The sequence below is a fragment of the Apteryx mantelli genome, chromosome 25 (assembly GCF_036417845.1).
Source record: "Apteryx mantelli isolate bAptMan1 chromosome 25, bAptMan1.hap1, whole genome shotgun sequence".
NCBI lineage: Eukaryota > Metazoa > Chordata > Aves > Apterygiformes > Apterygidae > Apteryx > Apteryx mantelli.
Genome location: NC_090002.1, coordinates 5,123,172 through 5,144,915, shown reverse-complemented (window position 1 = coordinate 5,144,915; position 21,744 = coordinate 5,123,172). Strand labels below are relative to the sequence as shown.

At 51.9% G+C, this 21,744-nt stretch overlaps 1 protein-coding gene across 1 annotated transcript; it reads right to left on the bottom strand.

Annotated features, from left to right (window-relative positions):
- Nucleotides 1-7,456: 7,456 nt before the first annotated feature.
- On the bottom strand, nucleotides 7,457-18,536 carry TNNT2 (troponin T2, cardiac type). The gene is made up of 17 exons (XM_067310484.1): nucleotides 18,499-18,536; nucleotides 17,447-17,457; nucleotides 17,307-17,324; nucleotides 16,579-16,608; nucleotides 15,613-15,669; nucleotides 14,962-14,994; nucleotides 14,248-14,283; nucleotides 13,622-13,643; nucleotides 12,545-12,605; nucleotides 12,287-12,403; nucleotides 11,826-11,903; nucleotides 11,123-11,233; nucleotides 10,467-10,576; nucleotides 9,880-9,970; nucleotides 9,053-9,093; nucleotides 8,333-8,338; nucleotides 7,457-7,635 (listed from the first exon to the last, which is right to left on the bottom strand). Exons 1-17 carry the CDS (start codon nucleotides 18,534-18,536, stop codon nucleotides 7,587-7,589), a joined length of 909 nt encoding a protein of 302 aa, XP_067166585.1. The 3' UTR covers nucleotides 7,457-7,586.
- Nucleotides 18,537-21,744: the final 3,208 nt, after the last annotated feature.

Sequence of the window (21,744 nt, the reverse complement as noted above, 5' to 3'; positions counted from 1 at the left end):
GTACAGCCCTGAAATACTGCCTGAACAATTACAGTTATTACTCTATTTTTACAGTTAATCAAGAGAACATTTGCTTCATAATGAAAAATCAAAATGCTTCTCTAGATCAAAGTGTTTTGTCTTTGTCATGATACCAAAAAGTTAGATTTATTGCTCTGTGAAGACACAACTGTGTTTATTTAAATGTGCAGACAAAAGGTTCGAGTGGTTCACAACAATTCCAAAACCAAAAGAACGACGTGAATAGAATAATTTGAATATTGCATTGTGCCGCAATCTAACACACCAGTTGTAGTGCATAGCAGGTAAATGAAAGTAATATAAAGACAGCACAGAATGTTGCAGCTCAGCTGGGGTTAAAAACCAGAGTGCAAAGCCATGCTCATATCAGGCTGAGGAGAGATAGGAACTTGAATCTTTCGTATCACTAGTGAGTGCTGTAACCACTAAGTTATTAGATAAGGGACGCATTGCCGCTCTTTCCTCCTCTGTGTCCTTTGTCTAAGGCTCAGCCTCGGAGGCAGGCTAGGCAGAAAACCATCTCCTTTGTGGATCCAAGTGCTGAGCTGCTCAGCAGCATCAGGATTCAGCAGCTCATCAGCATTAACCCGGGCAGCCACAGAGCGCAGGCTTGTGTGCTAACAAGCAGGGATTCAGGCAGGCGTGATGGCATCTCAGGTAGGAGGCAGGCAGCCCCGGGCACTCCTGGATCTAGTGCTGCACTTGAATAACCTGCAGTGGACCGGCTTCCTGCATATTAACTGGGCATAGGTCATAGCAGGGCAAAAAGTAAAGACCACATTTCAGAGCACTTTGGATATGTGTTTTTGGCATGGTTTGTTGGGAGAGCACTAGAGGAGAAGCTGTTCCAGCAATGCCCTTAGAGGCAAAGAGCCACTAAGAGCATTTAGGGTTAAGTACATCAGTGGCTATTTCCTCTTGAATTTTGTGGGTGATTTGTTCTAGGGAGAATATGGTAAATATCTGGAAAGTGCTCTGCGAAGATAAAATACAGAATTGTTCTCCCAGACTCACGATCTGCCTGTCAGCAAGGCACGTGCCTCTACTTCTATAGGAACTTGGAGAGTATGGTTCATCCAGCCTGCTATGAATGTCCATCTTAGCCTAGATGAGATGCATGGCAGGGACAGAGCTGCTAAATGTATCACCATGTGCTTACCAGCCAACTGGGCTTCATTGCTTCCTGCTCAGCCCCTTCTGTGTCAGTGCCTTTTATTTCATGCAGCAGAAAGATGAAGATAATTGCTTCGTAATGAGTATTTTCCCAGTCACGGGTCATGCCAGGTCCAAAGGCAAAGCGTTTAAATTCACACTTCACTTTCAACATACATTTCCATCTTTTGCATCTCCAGCAAACCCAAACCAGAGCTTATCTGGAAGGGCACGTGTATCACATGCTGGGTCCATGCAGTAAGAATATGGTGTGCAGCGCTTTGCTCTTGGCAAAGGTAGACAGCGCTTCGGCTGGTGAGCAAAATGGTGTTCCTTGTTAAACATGTTCATGGCTGGGTCTTTAGCCATCCACAGTTCTCAGAGCTGAGCTCTGCCATCTAAAAGAAGACAACTAAAACTCAGCATTGCATCCACAGATCCTCCTCAGGCCATCCTGCCTGTTGCTCAGACCACATGGCCCTGATGAGGCTCATCCAGCGCATTCAGGCTCCGTCTGTACACCACCCAGCTGCCAGCACAGCTCCCGAGCCCTTTGTTTTCTCTGCCAGAGCAGAAAACCCAGGATACTGCAAAAAAGATGTGCTCTGTGCCACTAAACAAGACCCTGAAACGCATCCCCTGCCACTGGGTGTCCATCATCTGGGACAGCCCACCCACTGGGACCCATGGGCACAGTTCCCCCGCACCCACGGCTGCAGCCACTGTTTCACCCTTCTCCAGAGGCACATTGCAGGAGCTGGCACAGCAATGTCTGCATGTGCGTGTGCATACATGCGCCTGTGATTGTGGGTGTGGGTTTGCACATGTACCTGGGACTCTACATGCATGTGTGTGCATATTTGTGTGTGTGCATTTGTATGTAAGAGAGTACCCAGCTCTGTGCATGCTTTACTATATCTAGGATTTGTGTGCAGGTAAATGTACCTGCAAGTGGTGAGGGTAGAGTTGTTTTGCTTCTTTTGTATGTGCTTCTGGCTTGTTAATCTGCACTGAGGAGGCAGGGCAGCTCCACAAGGGATCATGTGCATGAGAGTGAGGGATCTGCAGGCACTGGGCATGCTGGGCACATGGGAGACTGGTGAAGTCCTTCCTCTGTGGGGAGCAGGGAGCTGTCAGTAGGGGATTAGCACAAACAGGAATATGCTAAAGGTATTACTTCAAAGCCACAAAAGTGGGGCTCTGAGACCTCTCCTCTTCCATGTACCCCTCATCCCTGAGAGCTGTGCGTTACCCTACCCCCAACATTGCCCATGACTGCCATACCCTCGTCTGGAGGGATTGCTGTTCCTGCAAACCATCACAGGAGCTTTGGTGTTCAGCATCACGCCAGGTCAGGAGATATGGCACACCACCACCTTTACCAGTTGCCAGCTGGGACCTTCCAGATCCAAGGCAAAGGGCTGACCCCAGCTCCCGTTACATCTCAGCATCTCATTGCTCCTGCTAGTGATTGCTCCCCTGCACCACCGGAGAGCATAGCTTGCATCTGGGACTTAAACTGAAACCTGGGCATGAGAGCACACGCAAAAGCAATGACTCAGACATCACCAGGAAGCTTATTTTCCTTCCACAAAGTGCCAATAAAATGCAGCTTCCAGACAACAGCTAAAGCCTCTTCCTTTCCATCCCAGAACATTGTTGCCTGCTTTGTCAGCGGGACTTGCCACATGGACACGGGTCATTGTGTGCCTACAGTGCATTAAAGATCTGATTGATGATTTAATGCACTTGTGGAATCAGCTTAAACCATGGCAACTTTAAACAATTAAAGGAGATTAATTGATACTTATGAATTAGCTACTATAGACAGTGATTTTCAGGGCTTACCTATTAAAGTTTTACAAAGAATTTAAAAGTAAGCATAAAAAACTTGCATATGTCAGATGCTTGCATGAACAAATGGACCTGCCCTGTAGGAGACTGCACTGAGGAGGGCCATCTCATAGCAACATAATGGCCTGGCACTCTGGAGATCAGAGCTCCGGGTCTGGAAGATGTTTCAAAATCCAATGTTCATATCCTTTTTATCTCTCTTAAGACATATCTTGTTGTTGGGCTTGATCTACACAATGCAAAAATCAACTGTCAGAGATTGTACTGCTCTGTTTTCGGTAGGTTTTGGCTGGCGTTTGGCCTTGGCTCAAACTCTAAGCAACAAGGAGCTGTGCTGCCCTTTAATGTGCTGGAAGTCACAGGAAAAATATACCCCATGCTGGGCTGCATCTAGAGAGCTGGGATCTCTGCATGCAAGGTGGGATCTGCCATCAGCACAGGAGCTTGTGTGTGTCCCATAGGGTGCTGGTGCTGCACCGCCTCCCCAGCCCCAGAGGAACGAAGGCCACCATCCTCACTGTGCAGCATGGACCCTGGCTCACCTCACAGAGCAGGTCTCCTTGCAGTGCCATCCCAGCGGCTCCAGCCCTGCTGTCTAGAGTGCTATACAAGGAATCCGTACAAGCACAGGCCGACACAGCATACTCTAGATAATGCCGGCATCTTCTTCTTTCTGGAAAATTTTGGCACAGTCTAGATATGTCTACCCATCATGCTCCTGGCTTGTTCTCTTCTGGAGCAGATGGGCCTAATCTGCATGGCCCAGCACTTTGGACAAGCTCTGCCTTCTTCCTGACATGCACCCCAACATTGTCCTGTCCGCTGTCCCTGCCTGCCACTGCTTTGCATGCTGCTCTTGCTCACACTCACTAGGCATCAGGGCCACCTCAAACTTAATGTTGTGCAAGATGGGTGGAAGTGATGCTCCAGTGTCTCCAAGGTGGGCATGACGGTATCCTTCACCCTGTGCAGATACTCCAACTGCGTGGGGTCAGTCCCCCATGTCAGCCCTTGGTAAGGCATACCAGGCCCTGACAGTATTTCAGTTTCAAGAGCTGCCACTGCATGATCCCACAAGTCCTCATGGACCACTCCAGCTACATTGTGGACTGTAATGCTGGTAGCCTGGGCACATGTGTAACCCTGGCTCCGTGGGATGTGCACTTGGCCAGCTGACCACAGGACAACAATCCTGAGGAACAACTAGACACCAAAATCTCCTCTGCTGTCCTGGCCATCCCTGCCTGCTCTGGCTAGCACAATCTGGACAAAGACATGAGTAGGCTGTTCCATCTGTAGTGGTAGTGGTAGGACCCAGCTCTTCAATATCTGTATTACAGGCTGGCTTTACCTCTGAGAGTGGTCCTGGATCTTGTGTAGGCAGATAAGTGCATGAGGCCACCTTACACATAGCTTTGGTTTAGCACCATCATGGCAAAAAACATCAGAGCAATGTTTCACCATCACCTTCTATGCAACAATTGCATCCTCTTTTGCCTGCATCCTTTCCACAGTGTAGGGGACAGTGGTACCCTGGGGAGGATCCTGGCATGGAGCTGCATTAACAGACCACAGGGTACATAGACTGTGAGAACCTGAGCACAGGTTCCTAATACCGCAGTCTGAACTGATGCGATTGTGTTGAAACAGCTGTGCTAAATGCCAGAGGAGGAGGCTCTCTACCCCAGGTTGGCAGGAGCTTCTGGAGCTTCAAGGTGCATTGCAGCTTGCCAGGCAGCATCACTCTAGGGAGGGCAGAGGCCTCCTGCACTACACCATGTGCTGGAGAATGCAAGCCCAGCTTTGCACCCACTGGCACTCCACACCTCACCACAGCTCCTGCCAATGCCGCTGTATAGCAGCACTGTCCTGGAGTCCCATATTGCACTGGCTGCATGGATACAATCTGGAACCTGTAGGGTGCTTTGGCTGAGGCAGCAGAAAGGCACCCTAGAGGACACTGGTTTCCTATGTTGTGTTCGAGAGCAGTGCTGCACAAGGAAATGTTCCTCAAAGGACCACAGCATGTTTGCAAGACACTGGTCCCCTGTGCACTGGCCAGCTCCTGGGAAGGGACAGGAAGCCCCCCACTAGGGAAGAACAGAGCTCTCTACCCCTCCCATACCATACTCCAGAGGATGCTGGTGCTTTGACTCAGCATCTGGAGGCCCTGTAGCAAATGTAGGCATTGGGACCACACAACAGCATTGCAGGAAACCTCCCCAATGGCACGGCCTCGAGAGGCTGTTTGTGCCCTGCCCAGCCCTCTGAAGGTTGCAGTCATGGGATCCCTCACTCTGCAGTGCATGGCGGTGTGGCAGGCCCTGGCCCACTGCGCTACCCTGGGAGCCCCAAAGGCATCATCCCCACGCAAAACTCCTGGCGGTCTCCATGCATGCCAAGGATGGGGACAGTTAGACAGGACATTAGAGATGCTCACCAGCATGCAGCACCCCACACCACGCTCCAGCGAAACTTGGCACAACATACTGCAGCCATGCAACCATACAACACTGTGGAAGATGCCAGCACCCTATAACACCCTGAAGGAGATGCAGTGGGCTCTTCTGTGTCCCGCAAGATACCTGCATCCGGCACTCTGCCATGCCTGAGTACGGCAGCCAGCTTGCTCAGGGAGGAAGGCCACAGATGCTGGCGGGAGCCGGAGAATGGGAAGGGGTCCATGGCAAGATGCCCCGCACACGCTGACTCAGCTGCTGCCGTGCGGCTCAGCGACGAAGCGCTCCGCACAGGTAGGGAGGTGCTGGGTGGGGAGGGGCACGCAGGTGTGTCAGCCCCGGCACGAATGGAGCCAGGCCTGGCGGGGGGCCAGCCGTGCTGCCGAGACAGGCCGCGCTGTGGGAAGCAGGGAGTGCCTCCGTACCCCCACCCTGGGCGCAGCCGCGCCGCGGGAGCAGAGAGAGCAGCTGCAGCGCCTCTGTGCGGCAACATGCACCGGCATTTGCAGGGCCCTGCCTTCGCCTGCCAAAAATGGGGATGGTTTTCAGGAAGAACCACCCAAGCCCCGGAGAAGGGTATTTTCCCAGGCCAGACATACCTTTCTTCATTGAGTGCTCCTCTCTCCTAGGGGCCATATACCAAGGAAGAGTGGAAATGTCACTCTCTGGCCCTTCACTTAGTCACTATCTGGGGATTTAGTGCCCTTAGCATTGCCATTCACCCCAGCTTTCCCCTTTCTCCCCACTAAGGGCTCAGACCAATCCCTCCACCTTGGGTTTTGATGAGGCTAGTGCTGGGGGTGAGGGTTTCTCTCCACTTGCTGCCTCCCTGAAGCTGAGGCCTCCCAGATATTTGCTCCCCCAAAACTGATGGCTCTTCTTGAAGCAGGCAAAATAAGTCCTCATCCAACAGGCAGCACAAGGGAGAAATCTGCAGGATGCCCTATCACTCAGCCTGGGATGGGGGAGGACAGGCAGCCATGGCAATAAGGGAGAGGGAATTTCTTGCCAAGATACAAAAAGCTCTTCAAGATTCACCATTCTGGGTGTCCATCCCTCCTCTGCTACTCTGAGGACAGCCTCGCTGCCTGGACATTGCTGACCTAGAACAAGGGACAGCTTGCACTAGGAAATAGTCATGCAACCTTGGTGTCTTCTGCTGGTCCAGGGCCAGACCTATGTGCCAGGAACACTTAGGATTATGCAGCAAATGTGCTTGCAAGGGCACCATGTGGTGGAGTGTGTTACAGAGATGCCGACAGCTAGAAGAAAGATGCAGGCTATCTGCATCCTTGAAAGGACAGATGGTTGGTCACTCCACACTGGCTCCTTCTCACATCTTCATTGCAAGCTGTCAGAAACATGCAGAGGAGGCAAACAAAGTCTCCCTGGGCCCTTCAGGCAGATGTGGAAATAGGGACAAAAGTGGCCTGACTTCCAACTAATCCAGGGAGCAGGGGGCTTGAAAAAGACTCGCCAGACACTGCCCCTATCCATGCTGCTCCACAGGGCAGGCCCTGACATGGAGAGGAGTGAGGGGGCTCTAATACAGTACAGCAGGAACAGAAGTGGCCATAACTAGGATTACCCCAGACTGCCGCAGGAAAAGCAGGTCAGACCACTGAGGTCTGTTACAGAAACCTCCCAAGGAATTCAGGTGTGAGAGGCTGCAAGGCAAGGGGACATGTTATTCAGGAAGTCTGCTGAGATACCCTAATGGTCACTGAATCCCCTTGTACCCCAGCACTGGGAGGGGGTTCTGCAATTGTGCTTGCTCAGTAGAGCACTGCTAGGACTGTCTGGTGCCTGTTTCCTCTGCTCTCAGAGCTTCAACATGGAGACAACACCCGCACCCCCTCACCGTTCTCTTTATTTACAGACACAACATCATCTGGGGGTGTAGAAATGAGAAACAGCACCTCACAAAGGATCTGTCCACCCAGACAGTGGTGCGTCTGCAGCAAGGTCCTTGTAAGCACTATGCAGTTTTACGGCAGGGGAGAGATGGATGCAGGCTCCATGACCTAGGGAAACCAGCTGGTTGACCAAAAGGTAATATGCCTCTCCATGGCTGAGCCTCACCTTTGCCTTCTAAGCCATCTATTTCCACCGGCCACCCACCATGGTCTTCCCACGGGCAGCCTTTGACCTGGAAGGGAAGCAGAAATGCATGTGCAGAAAGGCATTAGTGAATGTGAAAGGAGAGAAGAAGTGGGCTCCATCTGAGGAGAACTGGAGTCCCTGCAAAGGGTCTCATGGGACCAGTCTGTCTCTGGCTGATGCTCACTGCCCATCAGGGAAGGAGGTCCTCAGTAGCATCTTCCTCAGGTCAGACCTTGGGACTCAAATCGGACTGTGCTTTGGGACTGTATGGGAGCAAACTCATGCATTCCACCAGGTGTTTCTAAATATCCCTGATTCCCTTCCCATGTTCCTCCCTCTCAAGGATCCTTCAGAGAAGAAATGAAGGATTCAGATCTCTGGCTACATAGGGCTAATAACAACTGCACAATCTCTCTCTCAAGAACCAGAAGCTGTGGGAGTGTGTTAGCCAAGACCCACTGCACCACTCTCCTTAACCAGCATCAGGGGAACAGCTGCTGCTTTGCACATAGGTTAGCAGAGAGGAGGAGGAGGAGGAGGAGGAGGAGGAGGCTCAGATGGTTGGTGAAGAATGTTTCTGGCCAGACATTTTATCCCAAGAGTCACCGACCCTGCTCTGTCTGCCAGTCACCAGAATTGCCTCCTCCCCTCAGCCCTACTTCTAACTTCATTTCAGCCCTGCGTGTCCATGCAGCTCACTTGCAGTGGGAGACACACAGCACTCAGGAAATGCCTGTACTCACCCTTTACTGCAGGAACAGGCCATGTTAGGGCAGAAAAGAAGAGAGACTTGGTGTAAGCAAGAGGGAAACGGCTAACTGGCACACAGTGCAGACTAAGCACATCTCATCTGAGAGGACAGGGCAGGATGGGGTTGTGAGAGCAGCGTGGTGCTCCCGAGGGTGGGGTGTTAAATAACAACCCCTGCCCTGCGAATGTTATGAAGGGTCCACGAATCCTGTGCAAGGGACACAGAGACAGGCTCCCTCTCCTTGCAGAGCTGCACTGCTCTGACAGCCCAAGAGATTTCCCTTCCCATACAAGGCAGGATCTCCAGTGTCTTCTCTGAGGTACTGGGCAGAGACATCACCCATTCAGGTACTGAGACCGCTGCAGGCTGGTAAGTCCTCTAAAGGACACGAGGCTCCATGCCAGAGCCTCATGCAGAGACTCAGAGATCTCTGCGTGGGATTCATCCCTAGCCAAGACCTGGAGGGAGAAGCTGATGGAAGTGGGAGGCAACGGGGGCCTCAAAGGGAACAGAGCAGCATGGACCAAGGCTGCTGGACCAGACCTGCAGGTATCAGTGAGACCAGGGGCAGGAGCAGGAAGAAAAGCAGGAGGGTCTGCAAGAGTGATAGACACCAGGAGAAACACAGGGAGGGAATTGTGATAAGCAGAGCAGGGCACCTGGAAGGGCAGGAAGAGGGGAGGAAGGATGCTTGGCCTGCCCAGTTACTTACACCTTCTGGTGATCACTAACGCGGTTTCGGAGAACGTTGATCTGCAAGAGAAACACAGGTGGATGGTGAGGCTTGGGAGGATGCCTCATGTCTGGCTGGGGACAGGGATTGGGGTGAAGGTGGACCACTGCTCTTTCCCTTCCCTAGGGGTTCTTGTTTGGCTGCATAGGGTTTAGCAGGGGCAGCCACAAGCCCCATCCACTACTGCTGGGTCGAAGCCAGGACATGGAGCCTCAGGCACTGCCATGGATGAAGCTGGGCCTGAAGCAGAGCTGAGTACTAGACTACTAGACTACTAGAGTACTGCTTGTTTAAGGTAAATGCAGTACAGTGAATCAGTGCAGTGGGAAGCCCATCATGGCGTGAGGGCATGTGTCCCCAGGAGCTGGGAACCCACCAGGCCACCATGCAGCCCATCTCTCAAGCTATAAGCCCTGGCTTTACAGGGCAGGGGTTGAACGGAGGTCATTTTCTCACCCCCGAGGCTCCCAGACATCCTCCAGCATTTCATAGCTTTGTGCTCAGCCTTGCCAGGATGTCGGGGCACATGGCTGGCAACTGTTGGGGTTGAATTTTGGGAAGGCTGGGTTCAGTCCTGGGTCATGTCCAAAAGAGAGGCCAGTGTGGCTCACTTCTTGATGGTGCAGAGCCTCTCAGGCATTTGCTACCCTCTTCCCAAGGAAAGTACAGGCCTTTTTTCTAATGCAGTCAGCTTTCCTGCAACAGCACCATCAGCCAAACGACCCACCTTGTCTCCCAATTGGGGAAGCAAACAGATGGACAAGACAGGCATAGAAAGGGCAAGCTCGGATGGCTTTGCAGCTCACCTCATATTTCTGCCGCTTGAACTTTTCCTGCAGGTCAAATTTCTCAGCCTCCAGATCACGGATGCTTTGCCACAGCTCCTTGGCCTTGTCTCTGTGGGAAGAGATGGCTGGCATGAGTGCAAAAAGGGCACATGGCACATAGGAGGTCACTGCAGGAGGACAGGACAGGGACGCCACCCCCTCCAGGGCATGAACCATCTCACCTCCTCCCCCAGGATGGGTCTTTCTGCAGACCACCTGACCAGCCAGGGGGATGTTGGCAAGGAGGTAATGCCAGTCCCACGCATGTGCTGAGCCATGGGTGAGGTCAGGACACACAGGGGACACACATGTCCCACGCATGTGAGTGTGGCTCCCTCTGACGACCAGCACTGGCAGTAGCAGCCCAGCAGCGGTGGCCCTGCAGAGCCACAGGTGCCGATGCCCTGGTTGGGATTTTGTGGCCCATCGCCCAGCCGTGCCATCACCCTGTGGTCCAAACTGCAAGCTCAGGGCAGCCCACCCAGGCCCCTGGGTGGTGCTCCAGGAGGTGGGAGTTGGAGCAGGTGGGCCCTCTCTTGGATGCCCCTCCTGCAGTCCATCCTCACCTTAGCTTGTCTTCATTGAGGTGGTCAATGTTGAGGGGCTTCCGCCGTTCACTGAGGATCTTTTTCTTCTTCTCCCGCTCTGTTTGCTTCTTCCCACCCTTTTTCTCTGTCTGAGGAAACCAGCAGTTGATCACAAGGAAGGAAATCTGCCCAGCCATTCCTTCTCCCGCCCTGCCTGGCCCCAGCTTCCCCTGCCCATCCCTGGCTCTACCCCAATGTCCATCACTTGCTTTGCCCTCCAGTGCCCTCTGCTTTGGGGACATGAGAAGCACATGAGTTCTTCAAGGAAATTTTGGCAACACTGGACAAGACAACCCCCCACAACACATCTGGACCTTTAACAAGTCACCTTTCTGCCCACTCTTGCTCTCCCATGCCCCTTTTGCACCTCTTCCCTATCCCTGGGGAAAGGGCTGGACTCCCCTAGCATGTGGGCTTGGCTGGCATGTGCAAAGCAGGGATATAAACTCAATTTGGCCTTCTGACCACTGCTGTGACCTCACTGCAGTAGCTTGCCTTGTTCAGCTTGTAGAAACCACTGTCCACCAGGAGTGAGAAAGCTGAGTATGCGCAGCACTGTGTGGCCAGCCCACAGTCGAGCCCTTCCTGAGGGCACCAGCAACTTCATATAAAGCCCCCCTGGGGCAGAATCAAACCTTCTGCATGTAGCCTCCAAAATGCAGCATGTTGGAGAAAGCTTTCTTCTTCCGGGCTTCCTCTTCAGCCCTCTTTCTGGCCTCCTCTTCCTCTTTGCGAGCTTTCTCTTCCTGCCAGGGTTAGAAGTGGATTAGGAGAGGATGGGCAGAGACCTCGGAGACAGGGGTACTGGCTTGCAAGCAACCTTACAGCTTGTGCTCCTGTGCGCTCCATGGCTGGACTTGTGCTACTAGGCCAGCCGTGGGGAGGAAGGCTTGAGCAGGCTGCATGCATTGGCAGACTAATAACACTGTCCAAAACTGCAGGATGCCAGACCCCAAGCCGAGGAGCCCATTCCTGTGGTCAGAGACCACTGCTGCAGCTGGAGCAGCCCTTGTGGGACCCCACTCCTGAACCTCTGACTCAGAGGGATGCTGGCACACTGCTGCTGCTTCAGTGGATTTCAGTCTCCCTCATGGTCGCTTATACAGTCCCACTCTCCTCAGCACAGGCCAGGGCTATGCAAAGCAGCTGGCCAGGCCAAGCCCTGGGGATGCTGGAGGAGCTGCTGCAGCGGGGCTGGATGCACAGAGACGCTCAGCGAGGGAGCATTGCCACAGCACAGGAACAGGGAACGGCAGCTGCTCCAGAGAGGTCTGGTGAAGGGCAAAGTCAGCCTTGGGGGTACAGTCAATCCTCCCTGGCCCCAGGAGAGAAACTCACAGCCATGCGGGCTTGGCGCTCCTTCTCCCTCTCACTGCGAATCCGCTGCTGCTCTGCTCTCTCTGCTCGTCGTTGTTCCTGGGGAAGGAGAGGACATTGGCCTGGACATGTCAGGGAATTTGCATCCTCTTTGTCCCTAGGAACACATCTCTGACCCTAAAAGCCAGGGCTCTTTGAGCTCCAAGGACAGATCTCCTGCTCCCACTTCTTCCAGGGGAGTGCGTGGACTGGAGTCCACCATGGAAGGTGCCTCTGGGGTAGGCCTGCAGCATTGCATTGGCCAGACAAGGGAATTTCCAGGCACCAGGACACAAAGACCTGGCTCAGACCTCAGGCCATCTCTTGCAGGGACACAGGATGCCTCAGGTCCTGCTGTCAGGACTGTGGGGAAAAGATCGTGCCTCTTTGCCCACTGGGGAGAGGGTGGCAATAGTGATAAAGGGACAGGGCTGCAAACATACAATCCTGTCTTTGAGGGAGATCAGCTCCTCTTCCTCCTTCTTCCTGCTCTCAAAGTGGGCTTCGATGAGGGCCTGCAGTTCATTCAGGTCCTTCTCCATGCGCTTGCGGTGGATATCCTGTACCAGAGAGAGAAAAGTGGTGGTTGTGACATTCACACAAGTAAAACCCTCCGGGAGCTGCAAGAGCTGCTGGGCACGGTGCGGAGGAGGGATAACAGGGGAACACCCCATGGGATGGACGCGGGGTGTACTACTCACGTCAAAATCCACTCTCTCCCCATCTGGGATTTTAGGGGGCACCAAGTTTGTCATGAAGAGCCTGCAATCAAAGGTTAGCAGGAGGACAGTGAGCCAGATGACCTGGGGCAGGATGGACCTATCGTCTGTGCACTGATCCAACCAGCCCAGATCTCTGAGCTTCACAGTCCCCAGGGATGCAGAATGAGCATGTTTTGAGGACAGTGAAGTACAATGCTGCTAGCTAGAGGCTGCCAGCTGGACAGCCTGAGAGGAAGACCTCTGTCATTTCTGGGAAGCACTCCAAGGTGCCTGCATGGCTGGAATAACTCCGCAAGCAGCAGGCAAGTTCATTGGCCATGTCCCTTTGCGAGGCACCCCAGGGCTGGCAACCACCCATATCGCTCATCCGTAAGAGTATGGAAGAACTGTATGCTCCAGCATAACCTGACACACAACACTGGTACCCATCCTCTCATCCCCTACGGGATTGAGGAAGGGCAGGAGACCCTCAGTAGGGACACATAAAGACGCCAAGGTATGAGGAGATCACAGCTGAGGACAGATCTTCCTCCCAAACCGCAGCATCCAGATGCTCTGTGAGGACATCCTAGGTTCCTGGGAATGGCTCATGGTCCCTTTTCTTCAGGCAGGTGGTCCTGTCTCAGGGATGCTCGTGCTTCTGCAAAGCCCTGCCCCACTCCAACCACGGCTGGGAGTATAATGGGGAGGAGAGACCCTAGCTATTCCAAGGAGTATGTACCCCAGGCTGCATGGAGGAGCACACAAATGTTTTCCAGCTGCAAAGCCAGATGATGGCTGGACCTCCTCCAACAAACACATAAAATGCTTCAAAACTGCCAGTCATGACCCGGTCTCAGGATTCCCTTCATATTCCCTGTTCGTCTATCTGTTCCTCTCCCTTTTTCTACCTATGTCCCAGTTTCTCTCTACTTTCAGGCTTCTGAGGCCTCAGTATCCCACGTCCTTTACAGATCTCAACTACATGGTACTAAGCACATCACACGGAGTCTCTAGCCTGGCACTAGACAACTCATAATTCACACCTGGAACCGGAAAAAATGCACCAACACTTACTTGGGCTTTGGCTTCAATTCACCTGCAAGTCCACAGGAACCAGACAGAAAGAGAGCATTAGTGGAACAGAGGCATTTGCTTTCTCACCTCAACCCAAAGCCCATAAAACTGAGCCAAGCTGCCTCTTTCCCGGCAGCACAGGCTGTGTGACAGATCGCTCTCCAGTGGAGAGGCACATACAGAGGTATCCAGCTATGAGTCTTGTTCAGACTCCCAACTGCCTGCTCCATCCAGGTAAGTCAGCCTACTGCGAGCACGGGCCCAGCTTGAGGCAATGTGCATGAGCATCCCAGCAAGCCAGTGGCTTGCTCAGTCTCTCTGCTAGCCTCCTTGCCTGGACGTGGCTGTCCCCACCGCAAGTGAAAACCGCAGTGATCCTGGGACTCATGATCTGTCAGGGATCAGCCCCAGGCAGGAACGCAACAGTGACATCAGCCTGTGTTTGGTTGCTCCTGCCCTGTTCCAGTTGAGCTCTCCTTGCTCAGCTGCCCTCCAGGGGAGGTGCCAGACCAAAGAGAGGACCTAGGTGATGGATGGGGAGCCTGACGGTGGCCGGTACCTCCTTACGTAGGTGTAGGGACACTCCCTCTCCCCCCTCCCCCCAGGAATGAGGATGGATACTTCACCTTCCCCAGGCTCCTGCTCTCTGTCCCCCTCTTCACCTGTGGAAAACATGCTGCTTTGGCTCCAGGATGCCAGCCCTGCTGTCCATCCAGCCCAAGCATGGCAGCAGGGTGGTTCAGCCAGGCTGTTCCCTCCCCTCTGCCCCATGACCATACTTATTCCCACCGGAAAACCCATCAAGGAGTCCAGGGCCTTGGAGAAGATCTGCATGGTTGCTGTGGGAGGCAATCCAGGTGCCAGGACCACAAATTGAGGTGTCAGGGCAGAGCTGGCCTCACCAAGGCCCTGAGGAGGCTGGGCAGGAGGGCTGAGGGGCTCCAGGATGAGTGGGGCTAGAGCAGATCCCTTATGGATGCTGCTTTCCCCCAAACAGGCTGAGAGCACCCCAAAACCCCTCAGAAGGAAAATAGACACATCTTGCAAGAACTCGGGCTGGGAAAGTAGGAACACTGCCCTTTCCTTCTTCATTTTGGGTGAATTTCTTACCTAGGCAGCACAAAGCTATCACTCTTGCCTCCTGCAGGCCTCCTGTTGCCCTCCAGCACTGGCAAAAGAAGGGGCCAAAGGCAGCTCTACTGCATTTACTTCACTTTCTCTATCATCATCAGCAGCTGAATTTGACACTGAAAATCCCCATGATAAGGGGCTAGCATCTTGTGGGTTTGGGATCAGGACTGAAATGACCAAAAGTGGACCCTTCTCCACTCCTGTTTTACCTTCTCCTGGTGCTTTATTTTCATCTTCTTGTTCTGTTTCAAAAGCAACAAAGAGAATACAATCAGAGCATCCGCAGACAAGTACATCCCCATCCAGCATGGAGTGGTCCCAGCACCCTGCGTTCCCCACCATGTTTTCCACATCAGATCTGGTCCTGCCCCACCAGAATTTTCAGATCAGGGACATACATGAGACAATCCAGTCTACCCCAAAGAGGTCTCACGAAGTCCAGAGCTCTTTGGATGGTGAGACACATCAAAGCATGACACCACCAGTGGATTCCCCAGTTTGAGGCAAAAGTGACCTCTTGGTGGAACAGGCTTAACTCTTTTTGGGCACTATTTCAGTGTGCCAGACACGAACATTTTGGAAACAGGTCAACAACCAGCAGAAAATACTGTTATCCTCTTGCTTGCACACCCAAAGGTCTCAGCATGTGGTAAGATCAGGAAAGGGCAGCTCAGTTTTGCCACCCATTCATGGAAAGCCACAGATAAGGGGGAAAGAAGCTGGGTCTGATGTTGACCTGCTGTCACAAGCAACACTGGGGCATCTCAACCCATGTTCTGCAGCACAAGAGGGAGAGCCTGCACCCCATCAAAGCGGAGCAGCCGGTTTGAGCCAGCTGAGCCATGAAAACCACCACACACCTTCTGCCTTGGTTTCTTCAGTTTCCTCTTCCACTTCCTCTACCTGTTCTTCCTGATCTGTGGGATAATAGGCAGCGTGAGTCCAACGGCTGGAGCTCCCTCTGACTCCCTACAGACCCAAATAACAGGACAACCTGCTGCACTGAGCCAGCCACCGGCAAACCCAGGAGAGAGGCTCAGAAGGAGAGGTAGCCACAGGAGAAAAAGAAAAAGCAGTTCAGAAAGCAAAGGATTTCACTCTAACATTTACTCATGGGCTGGTCTATGTGCTTAGGTAGGGGGGAAAAAAAAGTAATTACATCCACCTTCCGGTTAGCCCCTCACTCCCTCTCCTACCCTATGTGCGCCTCTGCACTGCAGAGGCAATGCAGGCAACTCTCAGGCAATGCAGAATGAAAGGACCAGGCACATCCGGGGCTGTTCTTGCAGAAATCTCCACTATACAGAGATACTAAGTCAAAATACCCTCCTCCTTAGACCCCAGGGCAAGGTGGGAGTGATTTCTATTGATCTCCTGTACCCAGCAAAGGACAAGCTTGGCTGGCATTAGAGAAGGTGCCTTCAGCTATTCTGTCTTATTTATGATGCCAATGGAGTATCTTTTCCACTGGAGGGAGCAGTATCCCCACAAGAGTCCTCCATCAGAGTCAGAGTGATGCTGGGACCCACAGGTCCTGAAAGGCCCTGAAGGACTTGTAGTCCTGTAACCCAAGAGAAAGAAAAAGAAAGAAGGCAACAAACCATGGGCACATTTGCTCCATGGATGAAAAGTAGAAATCACAGAAACTGAAGCAGATATGCATAGCACAGCATGGCATGAAGGGGGGAGTGCAACAAGCAACACAGAGAAGTGGAAGAATGAAAGAAAACCATTTCCCAACCAGGGAAAGACAAAAGGACACGACAACTCACAATATATTTATAACAGCAGCAGAGAGATGAAATAAAGAAAGGTGTAATAACTACCGTCTTCTTCCTCTATCCATTCTTCCTCTTCTCAGCCATGGAGGAGTGAAAGGAATAAGCGGAGAGGTTAGTCAGATGCCATAAAGCCGTGGGGTCTAGCTATGGTGTGCAATGAGATGAGGACTGTAGTACTGCATTGATTTCTCTCTTGTGCTGCTTTTTTGCTTTTAACATTCAGGATATTTTGCTGCGCAGTAGCCCAGGCCATCTTGCAGGGCTCTGAAGCAGTAAGAGCTTTCCTCAGCAAGGCCCACAATGCAACCCCAGCTCAGCATGCACAGCCCAGCTGAAGTGCCAGAGCTGCTGAATGCACAGTGAGGTTTGCTTCTTCATTAGACTGAAGCAGTTGGAAGTTTATGCTTGAGCATAATTAATATAAATTCAGCTGAGGCTCCAGCTTTAGGTGGGTTACTGTGCTTTCATCGTTGTTGCATTCAGGAGTGAGCTGAAAAAATCTGAGTCCAGCATTTCCACCCCCTCTTCCCTGTTTGGATCTGGGTTTTGAGTCAAGGGCTTTCTCTGATAAAAGAGGTCCTGAGAAAACTTGGGCTGGTTTTTCTCCACCTGAAACATCAGTGGGAACCATCTGGAGCATGGTTTCATAGGCCTTTTCTGGTCATAATTTACCCATTGCAATCAAGGAACTTACCACCACAAACCACTCAAGCAAAAGACTGAACCAACAGCAACAGTCTCTTTGTCCTTGTAACTGCCAGTGAAACACCTACCTTCTTCAACGTACTCCTCTTCACAGAGCACATGTGCACAGGGGAGAGAGAAGGGAAAGAAGGAGCAAGTTATTGAAGTTGCTCTGATCATTTCTTGGCTTCAGTCTCCATGTGACTGCAGGTGCTCCACATCCTCTTACCTTCCTGCTCCCTGCAAAGTACAATGCAAAGTTAAATTGATCCACTGAGTTAAATTGATCAGCTGCAATGAGACATACATGTCAGTCGGTAGTCCAAAGGGGAATTTGAGATTCCCACAAGGGTGACTCCCCTTTTTCATAGAAACAGGCAATGAAAATGTGGCAGATTGGTGTGTTGCATGCAGTAATGTCACAGTGGCGACAGGAAAAGACCCAGATCATCCTGCAGGCTAGGATGTTAGGAGCTGAAGTGCTCGACTTTACACTTCTATGCTGGTCAGAACACCACACTGTTTTGCAGCATTAACTTCTTGAGAAGATTGAGTGACCATGGCCTGCAACTCTAGACACAGGTATCTCATGTCCTGCCTTTGCCCCAGACTCCTTTCCTGACTTTGGGTGAGTTGCACAGTCTGTCCTTGGGTGTGCACAAGGAATGCCAGACATGGGGGACAGACCCATTGCTGAGATATGGGAGGCTGTGGGGGCATTCCAACGCAGGCAAAGGATTCAAATCTACTTTTTAGGCTGGCAAATGAGAAAATCAGGAGCTTTGTTCAGGCTGGCCCCTATAGCCACACAGCGCAGGTACGGAGCTCCTTCTCCCCATGGTGCGCGCAGTGCCCTCTCGTGCTTTGTGTCCCAGCAGCCCTCACTGCTCTCAGACCCCTCATGGCGGGATGCTCTGGGGTGGCACTAGGACCCCCATCAGCAACAGAATGACGAACCTGTCCTTTTCTCAGCTTTGCCTCACCAATTTAGACGGCATCATTTTTAGTGCATGGACTGTCCCCTTGCCATGTAGGTGTTCACACAGCTCCTAATGCAAAACAACCCTGCCACTGCTGGGGATCTCAACACTATCACAGCAGTGGTGCAGATGGGCACAGGAAAGGCTCCCAAAGTGCTTTCACAATGGATGCCTGCTCCAAGGGAGATGGAGTAAAAACCAGAGCCGATGCACTGTGAACAGCACCTGCAAGGAATGCTGCAACCCTGTGGAAAGGCAGGAATAAGGAGGAAAAAAAAGTTTTTAAAAACATGGCACTTACTGTTCATATTCTTCGACAATCTCTTCAGAATCCGACATGCTTGGTTATCTAGCAGAATTCAAGGCAGATTGGAAAGAGCAAATGTTAGGAGCTGAGAGAAGGACAATCACAGCCTGTCCTTCAGCAACAGAGGCACGGACACAGAGATGCTGTGCCTCTCCAAAGCATTTCCTGCTGCCAGCCGCGAGCTGCCCCCAGCCAGGCTGTGGGCTGTGTATCTCAGCTGAGATAAGGCCCCCCTTCCCTCCCCTCCTGTCCTAGGATCACAGCTCACCTCAAATAAGAACCAGGAGATTAGGCACAGCCTCATGCAACACTGATAACTCTGGTCAGAAGCTGTGTCCAGGACATGTAGCTCCCCTCACCAGAGTGATCTCAGGGTGTTGTGTTTGCTCAGGGCATGGGAAAAGAACCCAGTTATAAAGTTCAGCTTGTTTTGCTTCCTGGATATTCTTAGCTTTGTTGGGATACAGAGACTTGCAGGGATGTCCTGTTATCTCAAATTTACAGCCCTGCAAAAGCAACAACATGAGACCTCAGTAAAACCTCCTGATCCAGCCCTCCAAGAGCAGAGAGCGCTCTGGAAAGAGTGATCTGGGCTCTGCAGTAGCATCTTTATCCTGTTCTTGGCTCTGATGCTGAGCTGCTGCAGGCCACTGGATTAGTTACGACTTCCTCCCATACCTTTACTTCCTCTTCTGCAGGGACAGGAAAGCACCTTGCAGGCTCCTCAGCCACAAAATGCCACAGAAATGACAGTCACGGCTTTTAGTAAGATCTCAATCACCTTAAATCCTCTTTCCTCCATTCCGTCTGGGCTTTGTATTAAGCAAGGGCACACCTGAATCTACTCAGAATTTAATTCTTTCCAAATCCTAGGATCCAGCATGGCATTTACTAAAGATGAGGTCCAACCTTACAATAGCATCACAAAATATCCAGGAAAAGAGTCAGATCAGGTAACAGAAGCTGATTTAACAGAAGGTGTTAAATCATCCCAGATTTAGATAAAGTGGGAATCACTCACAGCCTGATTTAGCAGTAGGGCTAATAATTCTTTTTAGGAGTGCAGCTAGAAAGGTAGAAATGGCCATGCTCCTCTTTCCAGCACCTCTGTGTCCTTCCCAGACATGTTCAGGTGGATTCCAGCATGATGTCTGCTCATCATCCCACCTCTGTCCAGCTTCCACCTGATGCTGCATCACCAGCTTTGTGCAGACCAACCCTCCCATCAACTCCCAGTTGCTGGCTGAGCAGATCATTTCTGAGCATTGACCAAAGCCTCTGCACAGTCTCACCACTGCTTACATTCATGCCAAACCTAGGCAAAGTTGAGATGCAGCAGGACAGTTTAAGGCAGTTCTAGAAATAACTTCCATGTGCTAAACCACCTGTTCCCAGAGCAGCTCTGCTTCACATCTCCTCTTATCAGATGTCTGGGAGCAACTGGTCCTGGCTTCATCTGTTCAGCATTTATTACTCGTGATGGGTGGGACAGGCTTCATGATCACTTACTAAAGATGCTGAATGCCTGGATCCACAACAGGAATCCGCAGGCACAGAAAAGATGCATTACAGTATTAGTGCCTTTGCACACTGTGTAGCTCACAGAGCTTTGTCAAATCTCACTTCAGAGCAATGACTCAGACAATGCTTTCTGGAGACAAATGATGTCAGGATTCATTCTCGTCTGCCTTGGGTTCTCCACCTGAATTTGCCAGCATTGTTCCAGACTTTCCCTTCCCTGTAACAGATCTGAGTCTTGGTCCTAAGCACCCAAGACTTGATGTGATACTGTCATGGCACAAGAGTGGAGATTCCCTCCTAGCCAGCATAGCACGAACATGCATTTGTGAAAACATATTTCTACACTTCCCTTCACATCCCCTTTCATATATCACCAGATTTCCACAGAGCAATTACTGACAAACAGCAGCAAAAACAGGACTGTTAAGGAGATACATGAGAAAAGCTAATGTTATACCGGAAAGTGGTTCTAAGAATTATTTGTCCATCATAGAAACAGGCTAAATATTCTGGTTAAAGCTTTGAAAACTTGTTCTGAAGGAAGTAAGAGAACTGAGCGGATATATTACAGAGTTACAGAGCAAACATTACTGATGGCAAGTAATCTCCCATTATCAGCTGTGGGTTAAATAATGTAAATATTCCTCCCCCTCCTCCAAATCTCCTGCTCTGCTAGCACAGGGCTGGCTGCTCACACCTCTGGGGATGAGTTAATCCTTCACAGTTTACAGTCCCTGCTTTCCTCCAGGCTACCCAGATCTTAAACTCCAGTGTCACAGCATTCACTCCAACGCTGGTCACGTCACTGCTCTCATGTGTGGCTGGGTCAGGTCGTGCACGCAAGCCTCCTGCCTCTAATCCACCCTGCTGGCTGCCAGGGAGCCAAGGGCCAGGCTGGCCACCAACCACTGACACAGTCGTCACATCCATCTTATCCCACCCAAAGATGCAGGGAATAGGGACCTTTATCAGGTGTCCCCAGCACCACGGCCGCCAGGATCCTTCTCAGCCACCTTGGCATGAACCAGGGGTAACTCAAATGGAGCCAGACACATTGCAAACACAAACCCACTGAAGAGGGACCTGATGCTTTATCTGCAGAAACGCCTTTGTGGCAGAAAGACAGTCATCCAAGTGGAAGCAGCTGGACAGGGCCGGTAACTCCAAGCCAAATCCCTTTCAGGTGTTTAGTGACTGCACTTTTATAGCAGAGACCGAGCATCTTTTGGCACAAGCAGACACGCTTCCCCAGCCTGGTGCCTTACCTCTCCCACGGGGTGCAGGTGAGATCCCACGGAGCCCAGTGGAAGCTGGCAGGCGTCTGAGAAATGCTCTTTGGAGGCAGGAGGCTTTAAGGGGGCTCCAGAGCCCACCCCCGGGCGGGCAGCGCCGGGAGGAATGCGCCCGGCGCCCAGCGAGGAATGCAACACTTGTGAGCTGCTATTTTGGCAGCCACAGCCACGGTCCCCTCCGCAGCTCCCTCTTCCCCCCCAGGAGCCCATATAAGCCCAAGCTATTGTGTGGCCTCAGAGATTTGCTATTTTAAACACGCCGGACTGAGATACGCAAGTGCCTGAGGGACTGACACAAGCCAGACAGCTGTCACTTTCAAGGGCCGGGGACGCTGATAAGCGAGTGCTCCCACAAGTGGAGGTCTGGACCCTCTGCCCCAGCCCAGCCACCAGCTAAGTCCTGACCTGGGCTCACTCAGCATCCACA

Excerpts from the sequence above, each read along its gene's own strand:
- TNNT2 (XM_067310484.1), bottom strand. The coding sequence starts at position 18,536 with ATGTCGGATTCTGAAGAGATTGTCGAAGAATATGAACA. Across the intron at positions 11,904-12,286 it reads TCTCCCTCAAAGACAGGATT|GAACAACGACGAGCAGAGAG; the intron begins GTATGTTTGCAG and ends CTCCTTCCCCAG. Across the intron at positions 9,094-9,879 it reads TCAAGCGGCAGAAATATGAG|ATCAACGTTCTCCGAAACCG; the intron begins GTGAGCTGCAAA and ends TTTCTCTTGCAG.